Source organism: Notamacropus eugenii, chromosome 1 (genome assembly GCF_028372415.1).
Source record: "Notamacropus eugenii isolate mMacEug1 chromosome 1, mMacEug1.pri_v2, whole genome shotgun sequence".
NCBI lineage: Eukaryota > Metazoa > Chordata > Mammalia > Diprotodontia > Macropodidae > Notamacropus > Notamacropus eugenii.
Window position 1 is genome coordinate 420,765,791 of NC_092872.1, and position 18,412 is coordinate 420,784,202.

Consider the following 18,412-nt stretch of genomic DNA (forward strand, 5'->3'; position numbering starts at 1 on the left):
TAAAAGAGAAACAAAAATTCACTTAAGACAGAAGAACTTTAAAAAAGCAGAACTGGCTAAATGGAAAAGGAGATACAAAAGCTCACTGAAGAATAATTTTTTAAAAATTATAATTGGTCAAGTAGAAGCTAATGACTCCACAAGATAGGAAGAAACAATCACAACAAAATCAAAAATCATAAAAAAAATAAGAAAATATGAAATAGCTCATTAGAAAAACAACTGACCTGGAAAACAGATTGAGAAGAGATAATTTAAAAATTATTATACTACCTGAAAGCCATAATTAAATTTTTTTAAAAAAGAGCCTAAACAAGATTTTTCAAGAAATTATCAAGGAAAACTGCCTTGATATCCTGGAATCAGAGGGCAAAACAGAAATAGAAAGAATCTATTGATCACCTCCTCAAAGAGATCCAAAAAATGAAACTTCCAGAAATATTAGAGCCAAATTCCAGAGCCATTATTATAGCCAAATTCTGGTCAAAGAGAAAGTACTGCAAGCAGTTAGAAAAAAACAATTCAAATACATGGAGCCACAGTCAGGATAACACAAAATTTAGCAGTTTCTACATTAAAGGATCAAAGGGCTGAGAACAGGATATTCCAGAAGACAAAGCAGCTAGAATAATAGCCAAGATTTACCTACCAAGAAAAACTAAGTATAATCCTTCAGAGGAAAAAAATGGGACATTTAATGAAATAATGCACTTTCAAGCATTCCTGATGAAAAGATGAGAGCTGAATTGAAAATGTGACTTTCAAATATGAGACTGAAGAGATACATAAAAAGAAATCATAAAGGATGGATTCAATCAGGTTAAACTGTTTACATTCCTACACAGGAAGATGATACTTGTAAGGCCTAAGAACTTTCTCATTATTAGGGCAGTTAGAAGCAGAATACATAGACAGAAGGTATATGGGTGTGAGCTGACTATGATGGAATGTTATATAAAAAATAATTTAAGAGGTGAGAAAGAGGAAATCCACTAAGAGAAGGGGAAAGGGAAAGGCAGAATGGTATAAAAAGGCTTTTAAAAAAGTAGAAAGGAAGATGGTCACAGAGTAGTGGTGGTAAACAACACTGGAAGTGCTGGAATTACCCTAGTTAGAATTGGATCAAAGAGGGAATAACATACACACTTAGTTGGGTATAGAAATCTATCTTACCCTACAGAGACACCGGAGGGGAAAGGGATATGAGGGAATGGTAGGGGAAAGGTAGAAAGTAGGACAGAATGGAGGAGACAGTAGATAGAAGCTAAACCATTTTGAGGAGGCACAGGGTGAAAGGAAAGAGAGAAGGATAAGAAGGGAAAATACAGGATGGAGGGAAATAACACAGTAATTATAACTGTGGAAAAATTTTTACAGCAAGTTTCTCTGACAAAGGCCTCATTTCTCAAATATATAATTGAGTCAAATTTATAAGAACACAAGTCATTCTCCAACTGATAAATGGTCAAAAGATATGAACAAGTAGTTTTCAGATGAAGAAGTCAAAAACATCTATAGTCATACAAAAATGATCTAAATCACTATAGAGAAATGTAAATTAAAATAACTGAGGTATCAGCTCACACCAATCAGACTGGCTCATATGACAGAAAAGGAAGATGACAAATGCTGAAGGGGATGTGGGAAAACTGGAACACTAAGGCACTGTCAGTAGAGTTGTGAACTGATTCAACCATTCTGGAGGGCAATTTGGAACTATGCGCAAAGGGTTACAAACTCTTTGACTCAACAATGCCACCACTACTTCTACATTCCAAAGAAATTAAGGAACAAAAAAAGGAAAAGGTCCTATAAGTACAATAATGTTTATAGCAGCTTTTTTAGTGATGGCAAAGAATTGGAAACTGAGGGGATGCCCATCAATTGAGAAATGGCTGAACAAGTTGTGGTATACGATTGTGAGGGAATACTGTTATGCTCTAAGAAACAATGAGCAGAACATTCTCAGAAAAACCTGAAAAGACTTACATGAACTGATGCAAAGTGAAGTGAGCAGAACCAGTAGTGTGTAGATAGTAACAGCAATATTGTATGAAAAACTTGGCTATACAATGATCTAAAATAATTTTGAAGGACTCATGATGAAAAATGTTATCCAACTCTAGAGAAAGAACTGATGAAGTCTGAATGCAAATTGAAGCAAACTTTAAAAATTTTCTTTCTTTTTTTGGTTGGGCAAGGGTCTATGTTTTCTTTCACAATAAAGCTAATACAGAAATATGCTTTGCATGACTACATATGTATAACCTGCCCTCTCAATAAGGGGATTGGGGAGGAAGGGAATTTGGAACTCAAAATGTTAAAAAGTGAATGTTAAATTTTTTTTTCACATGTAATTGGGAAAAGAGATAAATATTTTTTTAGAAAAGAAAAATGGTAATATGTATATGTTTGAGACTTTATTTCTTCAGTCTACAGAAGGTCTGTTTACTTATTTATGGAATTGCATACTGAATCAAAGACCCCTTGAGTAGCCAGGGGTCTGCAGCCTCCAGGTATGTCTTAGACCATACTTACATGCCTACTTAAAATAAATACATAAAACTTCCAATGATAAAAACTTTATTTTTTTTAACATTTATTTTCAAATTAAACTTTACTCTTTTCTAGATGGCCTGTATTACTCATTTTGTGACTCACAGTCACAAAGTGTAATATTACACGTTAATGTAATATGATGGAAAGATCAATGAATCAACTCAAGAGACCCCTATTGATATGGCTTGGAGCAAGCCACTTTTCTTCTCTGAAGTCAGTTTCTTCATCCTTTAACTGACCTGCTGTCAGTTTCAAATCACATCCTAGCCACTTCCTATGTGATACAAGGGAAGTCACTTAATATTTCAGATTCCTCATCTGTACAATGGAAATAATAATACTTACATTAAATTATGGGGTTATTTTGAGGAAACTGTCTCATAAACCATATATAGTTATTAGCATATCAGCACTTTAAAAAAATAGTATTTCACATCTATATGTAGAATTTCATTTCTAAATTTCTGAGTTGGGTATTGACAAGGTTGTTAATGGAAGAGAAGACAAAGCTTCATACAGGGAGTGAAGTTGAGTAGGCTTTAAAGACTATTTAAGAATTCAGTAGGCGAAGGGAGAAGTACGCAGAAACTCTGTATGAATAGGAAGACACGAAGCATATTTGGTGAAAAGGGAGTAGTCCAATTTGGCGAAAGACCACGTTGTAGGAAGATGACTGACAAGAGATAAGAAGAGAAAAAGCAGGCCAGCGCTAGAGTACAGAGAATCTTGAATGACAAGTAAAGGAACCTGAATTTCAATCAATAGGCAGTAAGGAACAGATGCCTTCTGGACAGAAAAATGGAATTAAAATGAAAAAAAAAATGAAAAAAAAATTTCTACAAACAAAACTAATGAAAAAAAGGAACCAATGAGAACCACTTATCTGGGGAAAAAAAAAACTTTGCAGTCAAGTTTCTCTGAAAAAGGCCTTATTTCCAAGATAACTCACTCAAGATACAGAACGAAATGTACATTTTTGGATGTGGCCAACATGGGAAATTTGTTTTGCTTACCTAAGTACATCTGTTACAAGGGTTTTTGGTTTTTTCTGTCTCCCCTGCCCCACACTGGGATTGAAGGGAGGGGCAAGAGGAAAAGAGAATAAAGGCTTGTTAAATGAAAAGTTTTTCTTAAAAACGAACAACCAAAGAAAAACAGCACAGCTGGATCAGAGTGTAACAATTCATCTGAAAGCACAAAGCACAGACTGGGCAGTGGGATTGAGTAATGGAGATGTAAAGACCTTTAGGAACTACTTCAATGAACTAGATGCACAGTGATGAAGGCCAGTGCTGAGGCAGCAGCCACGAGGACAGAGAAGAGGTGCCAGACTGGAGAGATGCTGTGCAGATGGATTTATCAGAACTGACTAATTATGGACGAGAGGTGAGAGAAAGGAAGAATCCAAGAGAACACCAAGGTTTCAGACGTGAAGAGTGATGTTACTGATGAACGTGAAATCAGGAAATGGTAAATATAACAGCAGAGATAATAAGCTTGATTTTGAAGATGTGGAAGGTCAGACACTGGGAAACAGGTAAATAGAGATGTGAGATTAAAGAAAATAGATTTGGGAATTATCTGAAGAACATCAGGAACCAAAGCAATAGAAGTGAAAGAGGCTGTTAGGGTTTAGAAGACAAAAGAAAAGAGGAACCAGAAGAGGAGATAAAGGAGAGTTCAGAGAAGCAGGAGAACCAGAGTACTGTATTTCTGAAGTGAGGATGAGAGAAGAGAAAGTATCTAGTGGGAAGGGCAGGCCAGTCAATCAACAAGCATTTATTCAGTGCCTACTATGTGCCAGGAATTGGCAACTGACTAGGCACCAGGTGGGGAGAAGGCTGAGTGAGAAAAAAGGGTCAAGTATGCGGACTCCTAGGATGCAACCCTAGGTAACTAGGATTATGATGTAAATGACAAAAATGGGGCAATTAGAAAGAGGGGAGAATTTAGGGGAAAAGATAAGTTTTGTTCTTAACATGCTGAGCTTGAGATGCCTATGGAACACATCTAGGTGAACATGTCCAGAGGCAGCTGCGGATTCCAGACAGAAGCTCATGAGAGATAAGAGCTAAATATATAGATATGGGAAATATCTGGAAAGAGATGTCAATTGAATCCATGTGAGCTACGGAGATTAAGAGAGAGGGTCCAGAACAGAAGACCCTTGGGGTGTACGTACACGTACACGTACACGTACACACACACACACACACACACACACACACACACACACACGACATGAGGAACTTGCAAAAATAAACAAGCAGGAAGTGATTCGCAAACAGCAAACAACAGCAAAATAAAACCTCAGGGAGGAGAGGGTACTTAGAAAGTCAGCAGTGTCGAACACTAAGATGTCAAGAAGGATAAGGACTGAGAAAAGGTTGTTGCTTTTATTGGTAACAAGATCACTGGTGACTTTGGGGAAAGCAGTTTTAGTGGCATGGCTGGGACAGAAGCCAGAATGCCATATGGGGTTAAGAAGTGAGTGGGAAGTTGAGGCCAGGAGTACAAACAACTTTTTCTAGGAATTTGGAAAAGGATGGAGTATGGGTTGGGTTGGAGAGGTTGTAATTTTAGTGTTTTAAATTATAGAGGTTTATAATAAGTGTTTTTATTTTTATTACAAACGTGACACTCTTGGCATGTCTGCAGGCAGGAGATGAGAAACTCAACAAAGTCAAATGTGACGAGTGGTTAAGGAGAATAAAGAATGAAAAAAAGGCACTAGATTTGATGATTAGGACCCTTCAAGAAGTCAGTTTCCAAAGACTGGTGAGGCAGAAGCCAAATCAAAGAAGGTGGAAGAGAAGGTAAGGAAAGATGTATCTAGCAAAGACAACTTTTAGTCTAGAAGTTTATCAGTGAAGAGGTTTAGAGATGGGCTTTTTGGTTGATGGTAGCTCATCATGTCTCCATTAGCACCCTCACTAAAGTAATACTCAGGTTTCTACATTTAAAAAACAAAAATTAAAAATTTTATATGTTTAAAAATGATAATCAAATTAATTTAATTTAAATAACAACTTTGTCAGATTCCAAAGGTAAGAGAAGAAGGTAAGAGAAAGACCCTGTCTTGGGACTTGTAGAAGGAAGTTACTTAAGAAAGAATAATAAACGACTTACTTGTGGTTTGGTGAAGTTTTTGTTTATGCACCACTGAACAAAATATTTACTGGCAGCATCTAAACTTTCCTTATCTGTTTTCTTACAGTATACTCGGATAAGCTGTTCAGCAAATTTTTCAGGTAGAAGCTGTGAAACCTTTTCAAAAGAAATATTCCATTGTTTCTTTCTTGAAAGAATCACAAAACAGACAAGATACCAAATCTCCCTGCCAACTATGCTCTCACTTTGATGTTGGTGTTCAGCCAATCAGTTGTGTCTGACTCTTTTGGGCCCCCCATGGACCCCATCACACCAATACTGTCCATGAGGTTTTCTTGTCAAAGATACTGGAGTGGTTTGCCATTTCCTACTACAGCAGATTAAGGCAAACAGAAGTTAAGTGATTTTCCCAAGGTCACATAGTTAGTAAGTACCTGAGGGTAGATTTAAACTCAGGTTTTCCTGACTCAAGGCACAGCACTCTAGCCACTGAGCCATCCAGCTGCCTCACACAGTATCACTAATGGTATTAAAAAAAAAACCACCCTACTTTTTCCTTTCTAAATATTATGTCCCACGATTAATAATAAAATATATCTCTATGAAAAGATGAAAAAAATTAAACTATTTTGATTTGCATTCAAAATGTCATAGAGAGGTGCACAGACTTGCCAGATGTCACACTAGCAAGTTTCTTTTTACCTAATTTGGGTGTTTACCTGATCCTTTGTAATCATGACTGCTTTACTTCGGTCACTCTTACAATAGAAACGAACATTATCAATAGGATTTTTGTCTTTCATCCCATAATCCATGTCAATAACCTTGACAGAATAAAAAAGAAAGAAGTTCAAAGTTACACACAGCAACAGGAATAATACTCTCTCAATTAACTGAGCTCAGTGCGGCAAGCCAAAGAATACCGCCCGTTGTATCACAAAAGCCAACAGAATAGCATGGCATAATTATAAACATAAACATAACACAGATATTCTGCTAAAAATGACCCAAAGGGATTTCTGTTTGTTTGTTTTAAGCCTGGTCAACAGGTTCCTAAAAGTGCAGTGGACACGACGGCTTGGTAGAGTAAGTATAAGTGTCCATCAATTCTACCATTTCCTTTGGCTATGAGATGAGAAGATATTTTCTCAAATACTGTCCTAGAGACGATGAACAATTTGTCATGAAAGTAAAGACAATTATTATAAACCCCTCTAAATGACAACCCATCCAGCCCAATCCACACTCTAAATATACTGCCTGGTATGGGCAGTAAAGCTTACAACCCTTTCATTTCAGGCAGAACAAAATTCAGTTATAAAATGGGAGGCTGGAACAGGTAAAAATGTCATACTTCTCCACTGTCTGACATGATGACAGGTGGACAATTGTAAGCAGCTTACAATTACACAAACTGTCTTGAGAAATGTTTGTTAATGTATCATAGTACCAGCAACTTACATCAACTATGAAATCTTCAGCCTTTAATTCAACTTTCAGGGCTATACCTTGTGGTATGGAAGCAGCAACATCTTTTGGAAGTTGATCACATCCCTCATAGGAAAGAAATTATTTTGAATGTATTATTTAGAAGACAACTCAACCTATAATAAATAGTTTATAAGACTAACAAGCACACTCACAGGTCTTTTGTCATAACTCTCCCACTTTGCCCCCCCGCCCACGCTCTACATCTGGTCTGGACTGTACTCCCTCAACCCTCTACCACATTAAAATCCCTCTCTTCCAAGAAATTTGGAATTATGAGAATAGAGTGACTAAAATATCTATACCCTTAGATGAAGAAATTCTGCTGCTTGGCATATACCCCCAAAAGAAAGACTTCAAATGCACAAAAATATTAAGACCAGTATTTTTTCACAGCGGCAGAAAAATGGAGACAAAGTAGAAGCCCACCAACTGGGGGATGATTAAACAAATGGTGATATATGAATGTAATACAACATTACTCTCCTATAAGAAACAATGAAAATAGTGAATAAGGAGAAATATGAAAAGACTTAAATGACATTGCTTGGATACAGACAATGTGGAAATTTGACTATAAATTTGTAATACTTTTCTGATGGAGGAGGGAGGCATAGGGAAAATGGGAAGATGAGGAGATACAGGGATAGGGAAGAAGAAAAAAAAGCAAAAGAGGGCATTGAGATATCTTTTTTTAAATGGAGAAAAAAGAACAGAAGGAAGGCAAAAAAGAAAAGTAAACAGAGAGGTCAGCTTTGAAAACTAAGTTTGATTGTATGATATACTCTCCGCTTAACAGAGCCTTGTAATTTCAAGTACAGTTCTATTTCTGTCCTACTATGTATATGCAATTCCCAGTCTATCTGGTATCTGTTAAAGTTCAGAACAAAAATAAATAAAAGGGGTTTTTTTTTGTTTTAAAGAAAAGACTTAAATGAAGGGGTGCAAAATGAAATGCACAGAACCAGGACAATACGTGCAATAACTACAATGTAAACAGAAAGAGCAATACACTATTTAAAGCTGAAAGCTATGAAATGAGGATAGGGTTAGGAAGATGTCATATGACACCTCCCCTCTGCAGAGGCGGGACCCAATCACCAGTTGAGTGCCCAACTTGTTAACATTAGAATTCTCCATCTGCCAGTTAGTTTGGCTGAACCTTTCTTTCTCTGGAAGACAATAGGAAAAGGGATACAGTGGAAAATGCAGATGATATAAAAAAATTAATAAAAATATATGTAAAAATCTCTTCTTTAAGGTCTTGTTCAGATGCTACTTCCTCCATAAAGCCATCTAAAATCAATCCCTCCTGCTCACCCCCCCATTCCTAGACCAAACTGGGCATGATCTTTCCTTCCCTAAATGTTTTAGAGCACTGTGAATGTCTCCCTTGCCCCTAAGGTTTCTTCTTCCCTTTTGATCTATTTTCTCAGACTTATTAGGGTATCTGTTCTATGAACTCCTAGAGGATGTAAGGTCATTAAAAAAAAAATCTTTGTAATTTCAACGCACCTTAACTGTAGTGGGCAGGAAATTTTTATGGAAATGAATTAGGCATAGTATCTCAAGATGTCCTAAGACACCATACAAGATAAAAAGGATAGTTACTTCTCTTGGCAGAGGCAGGAGCACACAACTGTTGCATATATAGTCAGATAAAATCACTGTACTAGCTGTTTTTAAGAGAGGGTTCAACTTGGGAAAGGAGGAAGGCACATTCAGAAATAACTGGGATGTAAAAGTCATCAATACATTTTTAAAAACAGATAATTGAGGGAACTGTGGGAATTGAGTGAACTTCAATGACTCGTCATCTTATGAATCAATTCTGGATCTGGTTCAGTTCCCTTATTATTCAATTATGGGTCTAGTCCAATTTCTGTCCTATGAGAAAACTGTATTCAATTATGATAATTGTGGGGGGAAATTTTTTATTGCATTGTTCGAACTTGGCCCTACATGGCTGGTATGCTGGATCACCTCTATCTGTTGCTTAGAGGCTCTTAATTAAGGACCTAGGTTATTTTGACCAGAAATCTATTCAGAATTGAAGGGCTAATCCAAGGAGTTTTCTCACAATTACACATCTTAAGCAATCCCTGCATTTTCTCTGAAAACTAGATCTGTACAGGTCAACCAGTTATTGTTTCCATGTTCCTTTGACTGTATACAGACACCTCTTTTTCTGATTTCAGAAAACTGAACCTATTCATTCTCCCTCTCCCAATCTGGAAAACTCCCCAATCTTTCCTTCAATTCTTAATCAATTCACCTAACTGTTTTCTTCTCATTAAGTAGTCTTATTTAATAGTCTTTAATACATAAGAATCTATCTCATTTTGTATTATTTGGGGTCTCTGCACTGACTGGGGAGTTCACTGACCCGTTTATTGTGCTGGTTTTTCTAGTAAACTATACAAATCAGAATCTTTCCCTCAGTTGTTGTTAATTTTCTGTTACATAACAAGCAAATGTGGCAAGGGAAGGAAGTTTCCTATGAAATGTAGGAATAAAAGAAACCTGGTGAAATGCAGGCCCAGCGCCTATGCAGCGAAGTATTAGTTACTGCATGAAGAAAAATAGGACAACAGATTATAAAGTCTTTTAAAACTGAGCGTGGGGATCTGGTAGCATAGCCCCCATGTTTCAAGATTTTGATTTACACAATGACTGGTGATATTGGACCACTTGTGAACTTCTGAAAGCTTCCACCAGCCATGACATTTAATTCAACTCAGATCTACCCGGCTGTTCCCCATGCAGAGAGAACAGTTTACTTAAGGTTTGTGATCACAGATGGTTGGAATAACCAAATAAAAACCAAGATGGCAGTGAAGGCTGAGGAGCTTAGCTTCAGACCTAGCTTGAAGAGAGCTGGGCTAAGATCTCACCAACAGCTTAAAATAGAGGAATAACAATATAAACCAGCTGTGACACAGATGTTTCATGACCTAGCTCACGATGCAAAGTTCAGAAGGGGAAAATGGCATTATAAATTCAGATTCTTCTTCAATATATTCTTACATGGACCTAAAAAGCCACAGAATAGACATAGAAAGGCATGAAAATTAAACAACAACAAAGAAAAAATTCTTATAGCATTTCAGAGAAAAATGTATTCAGTGACACTAGAGAATTCTGGCATCTACACATGGATTGGGCTGACCTTTGTTGGTACAAACCTAATAGCAAAACAAATTTTGGGAAAATCTGTCTCCAACTATTATGGTAGGCAGGGAGTCACTTCTGTTTAATTGAAAGAGAACTCTTTAAAGTCATCAGCTGGCAGAATGAAATGGGGACATTTAAACTGGAAAACACAGAAAGAGAATAGAACCAGACTGAGAAGGTTATCTAATTTAATATAGTTAAGATGTTCTTTGATCACATATTATCTGACACTAGAGACTTGGGATGGTAATAGCTACAGTAAGAGGACCACTATTAATTATCTATAAATCAGAAACATTGTCAAATTTAAAATTAAGGTTTGTGTGGGTAATTTGAAGGACTTTAAAGCATTCCACTAATGGTGAGAGTTACCACTATCTCCACTTACCACTCTAATCTTCTCTCCCCCTGTAGGCTGAGTCTCACCCACAAACTTGTATAGCTTACGACATTCAACTTTGTGTAAAATCTCTCGCGCCTCAGCCAATCTGGGATCACTAGAGTACAAAATCTCCAGAAAAATGTTATCTGCCAAAATCAAAACAACAATTCATATCCTACTGTAGAAAGCCCAACAACTCATCCAGATTTGTAGGAATGATGTATTAAGAAGGATTTTCTAGGAATTCCTAAAAATTGAAGCTTTGTGTTTTAACAACTGATGTTCAAATCAAGGTTCCTTAATTTATGCTCTACTGTTGGCACCAAAGCTCAGTGATGATACATTTCTCCTAAGTTTTATATGATGATACATTTCTCCTAAGTTTTATATGATGATGGTAGTGCCTATTATTCACATAGGTAGGAAGGAGCTAGGTCATGAAGGACTCTGAATGCCAAACAGAGCATTTTGCATTTGCTTCTGGAGGCAACAGGGAGCCGCTACAATTTACTGAGTTTGTAGTGAGGGGGGTAAATGGAGATAGAATGACATGATCAGACATTCATTTTAAGAAAATCTCTTTAGCAGCTCAATGGAGGATGGACTGGGGTGGAGAAAGACATGAAGCATGTGACAAGTGAGGTGATGAAAGCCTGCACCAGAGTGGTGGCAGTGTCACAAGAGAGAAGTTGGGTATATACTTGAGATGCTGCAAAGGTCTAAGATACAAGAGCTTCCGATATGGACCTAGTGATGGATTCTATGGCTGTTGTATAAATCAGCTGAACTAAGCTCAGGTATAGGCATCAATGGAAGCTTGGCTACCAAGTGATAAATTTTTTTGGCAACCAAAATAACTTTTAAAAAAATTTAATGAAAGCACACAAGGACATAGCACTTTAAGCCTTACAAAGAACTTAACATTTTATCTCACTTGACCTTTATAACCACCCTGGGAGATTGGTACTGTTATTTTTCCCATTTTACAGATGAGGAAACTGAGGCAGACTTAAGTTAAGTGACTTGCCCAGGGTCACACAGCTACTAAGTGTCTGAGAGAGAATTTAAACTCAGTTCTTCTTGACTAAAAGTCCAGTCTTCTATTCACTGTGACACTTAGCTGCCACAAAGATTAAATTACACATCTTCTGAAGTGGTGAAATAAAGTCCACAGGACTTATCACTTTTGACCGATGCATTATGGATTTAATAAGCTTTTATTGTTAGCCTGGGAATCTAATTACCACTTACAGTATTGTTTCTATAGCAAATCACTTTTTGAATCTGAAAAAAAATCAATTTAATCGTCAGAAGTATAAACTGGTTTCTAAGTTGGGGACTGATTGCCTCGATTGGATCTCGGTTGAATTAACACATTCTAGATCTCACCTGTAAGTTTAGCATAGGCTTCCATATCATCAATTGCTGTAGAAAGCTTGTACTTTTTCCCTTCAGCACCTTCTATTTGTATGTAGGGATCTGCTTTAAGGAAGGCATCTGTAATCCTGTTGAGAATGAATTTATACAATGTATGAAAGTGCCTCTTCTCCTTTCACTTCTGGGTGGAAGACTATGGATGTGGAACCTTATGCAGGTGTTGTCATATTATCACATACAGCTAATTTGTAAGCTGGTTTTACAGAACTTTCTTTTAAATCTCTGTTACAATGAAGGCTCACTGTGGGGGGAGATAAAGTTGGAAATGAATGTGACATGAAAGCAAAAAGCTTCAATAAAAAGAACTCTTCTTTCATCTGAATGCAGATTGAAACATACTGCTTTTTACTTTATTTTTTTGTTTTGTTTTTGTCTATTTTCTTTCATAACATGACTAACAGGGAAATATGTTTTGCATGAATGCGTAAGTATAACATATATCAAACTGTCTTCCTTCTCAAAGGGGAAGTGGAGAGGAGGGAGAGAATTTGGAACTCAAAATTAAAAAAAAAATCTAAATGTTAAAAATTGTTTTTACATGTAATTGGGAAAAAAATTAAAAAAAAAACTCATTTCAGTTCTTAAGTAACTTATTCCTACTCCTAGGGGCCCTTGTGCAGGAAGACTACTTTTTCTTAAGAAAGTCCCACGGTAAAAACGTGCCTCTAACACAGTAAGTAAGCAATTATCATCCTGCTAATCTTCCAGACTCATGTATGCAGGCCCAGGAAGCCTCCCAAACATCACAAAGCATCAAGGTCAAATAGGCAGGACAATTAGTTTGGTCATGACACAGGATGGGGAAAATGTAAAAACGGAGATCAATATGACCAAATTAACCATTAAGACCAAGGTCAAGGGGTCTGAGTGTTATGAGCCATAAGATCCACTAATGCCAATAGCCAAAATGTACTAAATGTCTGGAGTCAGATCAAATATACAGCCAGGTGTTAACCTCAGAGGAAGAAGAAAAGCTGTCAGCGGACCAAAGAAAGGATGTAAAACATTAAACTGATCAATTTTACTACTGGTAATCTTGGCAAAAAGGGTTGAAATTTAGTCTTAAAATTAATTTTTATTATTAATTTGGGGAGGTCAATTATACTGGCTCTATCTCCTATTCTGTTGCAGAAGGATCAATAACTTCCCTGCCGACAGAAGCTGGGCAATGGAAGCTATTCCTTCTCTGAATTAAGTATTGGTTAGCTCTACCTCACTAGTTTGATCTATTCTAGTATTCCAATAAACAACTATGTTTATTATGTTGTTTAAAAAAAAACTTCACTTGGACAAAACTAAACCAGACATCAAAAAAGTCTAACATGATGGGCACAGTCTCCTACCTTTGCAAAGATGCGATGGAGGGACCTTCCCACAGCTTTCTCTCTGGGGCCATATCTGATCATCATAATTTCATAACACTCAGTTTCAATTTTTTTCTTGTTCTTTCCATTTTCATGATTGCAGTCATTGTGCTTATTGTTTTCTTGGTTCTATTTATTTCACTTTGCATCAGTTTGTCTTCCTTCCATGTTTCTCTATATTCAAATTCATTTTTTTTTTTTTATAGCACAGTAACAGTCTATATTTCTATGCACCTCAACTTATGGGATGCCCCAATCAGGTGGGCATCTTTTGTTTTCTACTCTTTACAACTACAAAAAAATCCCATTATAAATATCTTGGGAGCATATAAGGGCTTGCTTTTTGTCACTGATCCCCTAGGAGTATATGCCTAACAATGAGACCTCTGGGTTATGAGGTCATTTTTATCTTTTCTTGGCACAGTTTCACGTTACTTTCCAGAATGGATAAACCAATTCATAGCTCCAGCAACAATGCAAGAATGTACCTGTTTTCACACAATCTCTCCAATATTGATTCTTTTCATCCTTTTCCATCTTTTTCCATTTGGTGGATGTGAGGTAAACTCTAAAGATTGTTTTACTTGCATTTCTCTTAGTTTGGGGGATTTAGAACACTTTTATATTGCTGTTAATAGGTTATAACTGCTCTTTTGAGAAATGTTTCTTTGTATTCTATGATCACTTACTTACTGGGGAATGGCTTTTGGTCTTACATATTTATTAGCATCTACATATCTTGGTAATGTATTAAACTCTTATCAAAGGTATTTCATACAAAGATTGTTCCCCTAGTTGACTTCCCTCTTGTTCTAGTTGCTGTAACTTTGTTCATGCTATCACTTTTCAATTCTAATCATCAAAGTTTACAGTTTTTATTTTGTGATTCCCCTCTATGCCTTGCTTGGTTAGGAATTTACCCCCCTGACACAGCTGTGCAAGGTAACTGATCAGACCGTAATTGCTTTATGGTGTGATAATAATAGCTATTTCATCTGGATGTTGTCAGAATCTCAGATAGGTCTCAAATAGAACATGTGCAACATTCAATTCACTTTGATAAATACATGATGAAAAATTTTGTGGGGAAGTGGTGAGCAAATTCCTTACATTGTTTCAATGATGTTGCCCACTTTGTGCTGGTAAGCTCTTCGGTGTAGGCAGTTGCGTGTATGGAACATGTCATACAGATTTCCAACTTCCTAGAGAATTGTGAAATAAATTTTAATTTATACAGTGTACAAGTATGGGAAATAGAAAAGGGATGAAGACTGGTATAAATAATGTGTATAAGCTTAACAAGAATACCACAAGATAGTAGAATTTGGAGCAAGAAGGGTTCTTAGAGGCGATCTAGTTCAGCACCTTCATTTAAAAAGCATGCTCTAAGAGGTAATGGCTGATCCAAAGTCACAAGTATGTAGCGGAGATCAGATCTGAACCTGGACCTTTTGATCTACACTACATAATGAATGAAATATATACCATCCAAATACCACTAATATAAGGATGGTAGGGCTGTGGTAGATCTGTGATATTCACTGATTTGGGCATAACTTTTTAATACTTATCCGCCAAGCTGACCTAAACACTCTGTTAATAACATAAAATAATACCTAAATAATTGTTCCAAGGTTTTATTATAGAACATTCCCAAGATAAACACATTCATACACACACACACATACATACGTATATATCTACATATAGCTATCCACACACACACACACACACACAAACACGTATGTGTATCTCACAAAGGCAAATTAAACAGTTATGGATGTAACTTCTCCTCACAGAGAGCATGCCAAATAAATGCAGCATAGTGAAAATAATCATTCATTAACAAAAGCTGGGAATACTTTCCAGCATTTTACTAATTGTTAAAAGGGCCTTTGCAGTGCTAAACAAAAGAGAAAATGACTGCAAATGCTTACAAAAAACAGAGCTACTCCCCTAACTCTCAGTTTTTAAATAGGAACAACCAAATTCCCTTCTTTCTTGACCACTTCTCTCTCAAACATCTTACCTTGTCTCTGGTGCAAATATGTTTCTTATTATCTACTACACACACACGGGCAAACTTAATAAAGCGCTTATAGTCGAAGTTATTTTGAATTCCAAGATGGTGACAATCCCTAAAAAGATTCCAAAGAAATGAAGCTGAAAAAAGTCAATAGGAAATGTGCAACTTAAACAATAACAATGAAGTTACTTGTCTAAGTTTGACAACTCTTGTGAAATGTTCAATGTGTACCTGGCAAAATAATCCCATTTATCCACATCAATGCCATTGCGTTTATTAGCCACTATTTCATAAAGAAAGTTTTTTCCTTCAGGTCGCCCCTTATACGGCCACTGGAAGAAAACCCAGGGAAGAGCAGGTTTAGTCTTAATCATGGATTTGTTACACTTACATGTATGGTAGCAAAGCAATGTTACAAAAGAGACAATTATTTACGTAAGAGCCTTTTTGATTTATGTTGCCATATTTTAAAATGCATGAAAGGTCTTTTCCACACAAGTTCCTTCTTTCCGCAACATCACCTCTTAGTCAAACTGTGAATAATGAGCACCAATATGCATAACTATAAGTGAAGATAGCCATTATTACCCACAGGAAGCATGGTGGTCAGTACTCTGCGTTGAAGGCTATGCAATCAACCAGATCAAATTTCTAAGACCAATCAGAAACTATGCTCTATTTCTAGGGAATGCATTAGAACAATCTCAATACCTGTCGTACCTAAAGATTTATTTCAAGTGAGTCATATGGTATCATTAGAAAAGGGATCCTTAACCTTTTGGATGTCATGGATCCCTCTGGAAGTCTGAAAAAATTATGGATTCCTTTTCAGAATAACACTTTAAAATGCATAAAATAAAATACATGGATAACATAGGAAACAAATTTTACTGAAATATAATTGTCAAAATAAGTGTCAAAAATAATTGTCAAAAAAAAAGTTCACGGATCCCTTTGGGGTCCATGGACCCCAGGTTAAGAAACTCTATAAGCACTAAGGAATTAAGAATTTAGAAACAATCTTTGAGGATTATGAAGCTTTTCACAGGCAGAAAACTGAGATTGTAGGGGGAGGGAGGACAGACAACCACAGATGCTGTTTTTAATAACATCTCTGTTTAAAGGTAGGGACGTTAGAAGAAAAGGAAGGACACAAGAAGAGAAAAGCCAACTAAGTCTATTCAATGAGACTTTCCTGTTCATGACTTAAGACACAGGATGAAGTACATATAGTAAGAACTTCTTATGAGGGAAGTAGTGATCCCAAGTTAACTCTCCATTTTTTCTCAAGAGGGAGTCCCCAGTTAACTGTTTTTCTCTCCTTCTCAGCTCCTGCCCTTATGCTAGGGGACTTTAGCATCCATGATGATTTTCCATCAGATACTCTACCCACCTCCCAGTTCCTCAGCCTCCTAATATTCCATGACCAGCTCTTCCATTTGGCCCAGTCACACAGAGGGATGAGCTAACTCTTCATCTCCTCATCATTCACAAGTGTTCTACTTCTTGGATAAAAAAGCACTGGTATTTCTCTATCTACTTGTAATTTCCTATCATTCTTGCCTTAACCCCCAAAACTATTCCATTTACTCACCATGCCCTCTAATCCTTTCATTCCTCACTATTTTCTCAGGCCATTATCCTGTATCTGATATCATTTTCCTTCCTAATCTCAAACCTATCTTTAATGTGTTGTATGCCACGCTGTCCTCTCTTCTCAAATTCTTTGCACCATATCTTATTGCCACTCATGTATTGTCAGACCCCAATTCTGATCACTCCACTATACCTCCTTTCCTACTCAAATGCGACTGATGAATTAAGTCGTCACTGAGGTGACTGGGTCCACTAAAAACTGATATTGTAGAACATCAACTCTTCCCTCCCTGATTCTCCCAGAAGTTTTTCCAAACTTCTTTTCTCCTCAAACTTTTCATACCTTTCTGTCTTCTAATTTTCTCTAATGAAGATCCTGACTCATACCCTACTGACTTAAAGTATACATTCTCTTAGACCCAGCAATGCCACTAAGGGATAAAGTAAATGCTTGAGGGAAATTGAAAAATGACAACTGAAAATACAAGGGCAAAACTACTTGCCTCTGCTTTTGTTTCTATTATTCTTACCGAAGAGCACGACCTTTAAAAAGTCTAGAACAAAAATGATTAACAGAAAACTGAAGTACCAGACTAGGAAGAGAGCCCCAAGCTGCCCTTAATCAAAAGATGAAGTGAGATAATGTGAGTACGATGCTTCACTATTAAGCCTGAAGTACTCCATAAATGCCAGCAGTTTCTATTAAATATCACCTCACTGAATATACAGTCACTTGGGCCAGGGGAACTGCATCCAAGAGTCACATAAAAATTTTGGGATATGACTACTGAACCTGTCAATGGCATTTAAACAACTATGGAAACTAGAGAGGAGCTTCAGGACTGGTGGTGGGTAAATGATGCAATTTTGAAAAAGAAGAAAGCAGGATCTTCAAATTCTAATCTGAGTCTGACATTAATTTTTAGAAAGAGAATTATTAAGGGGAAGTGATGAGAACCATGAACTATAAGAGGAATTCATTAAAAAACTGTGTTGAGTAGCCAAACCAACTTCAAATTTTTTTGGGGGGAATGGGATTACTAGACAGGGCTAACCAATGTAATATGATAGACACAAAGTACTTGGATTTTAGGAAAATACTTGACAAAATCTCTCATAGTATCTTTGTGGACAAGGTGGACAGAGGTGGACTAGATAACAGAATAGTAGAATGAGAACAGTTAGTCTATTGAACACCACTGGACCCAAGAAGATGGATAAGTGTTATTTTGGAGGGATGTTTCTAGTGGCATATCACAGAACTCTGTCCTTGGC

At 36.7% G+C, this 18,412-nt stretch overlaps 1 protein-coding gene across 2 annotated transcripts in view; it reads right to left on the reverse strand.

Moving 5' to 3' along the window:
- SAMHD1 (SAM and HD domain containing deoxynucleoside triphosphate triphosphohydrolase 1) overlaps nucleotides 1-18,412 on the reverse strand; it is a 52,261-nt gene that overhangs the window by 5,295 nt on the left and 28,554 nt on the right. The window contains exons 8-15 of one of the 2 annotated variants that reach the window (XM_072631451.1): nucleotides 15,773-15,873; nucleotides 15,545-15,653; nucleotides 14,626-14,717; nucleotides 12,104-12,219; nucleotides 10,721-10,860; nucleotides 7,132-7,224; nucleotides 6,390-6,494; nucleotides 5,689-5,826 (exon numbers count right to left, since the gene is read on the reverse strand). In XM_072631451.1, the coding sequence (XP_072487552.1) occupies nucleotides 5,689-5,826; nucleotides 6,390-6,494; nucleotides 7,132-7,224; nucleotides 10,721-10,860; nucleotides 12,104-12,219; nucleotides 14,626-14,717; nucleotides 15,545-15,653; nucleotides 15,773-15,873 (894 nt within the window). The remainder of the gene's footprint in view (nucleotides 1-5,688; nucleotides 5,827-6,389; nucleotides 6,495-7,131; nucleotides 7,225-10,720; nucleotides 10,861-12,103; nucleotides 12,220-14,625; nucleotides 14,718-15,544; nucleotides 15,654-15,772; nucleotides 15,874-18,412) is intronic. The other variant, XM_072631452.1, reaches the window with a different exon arrangement.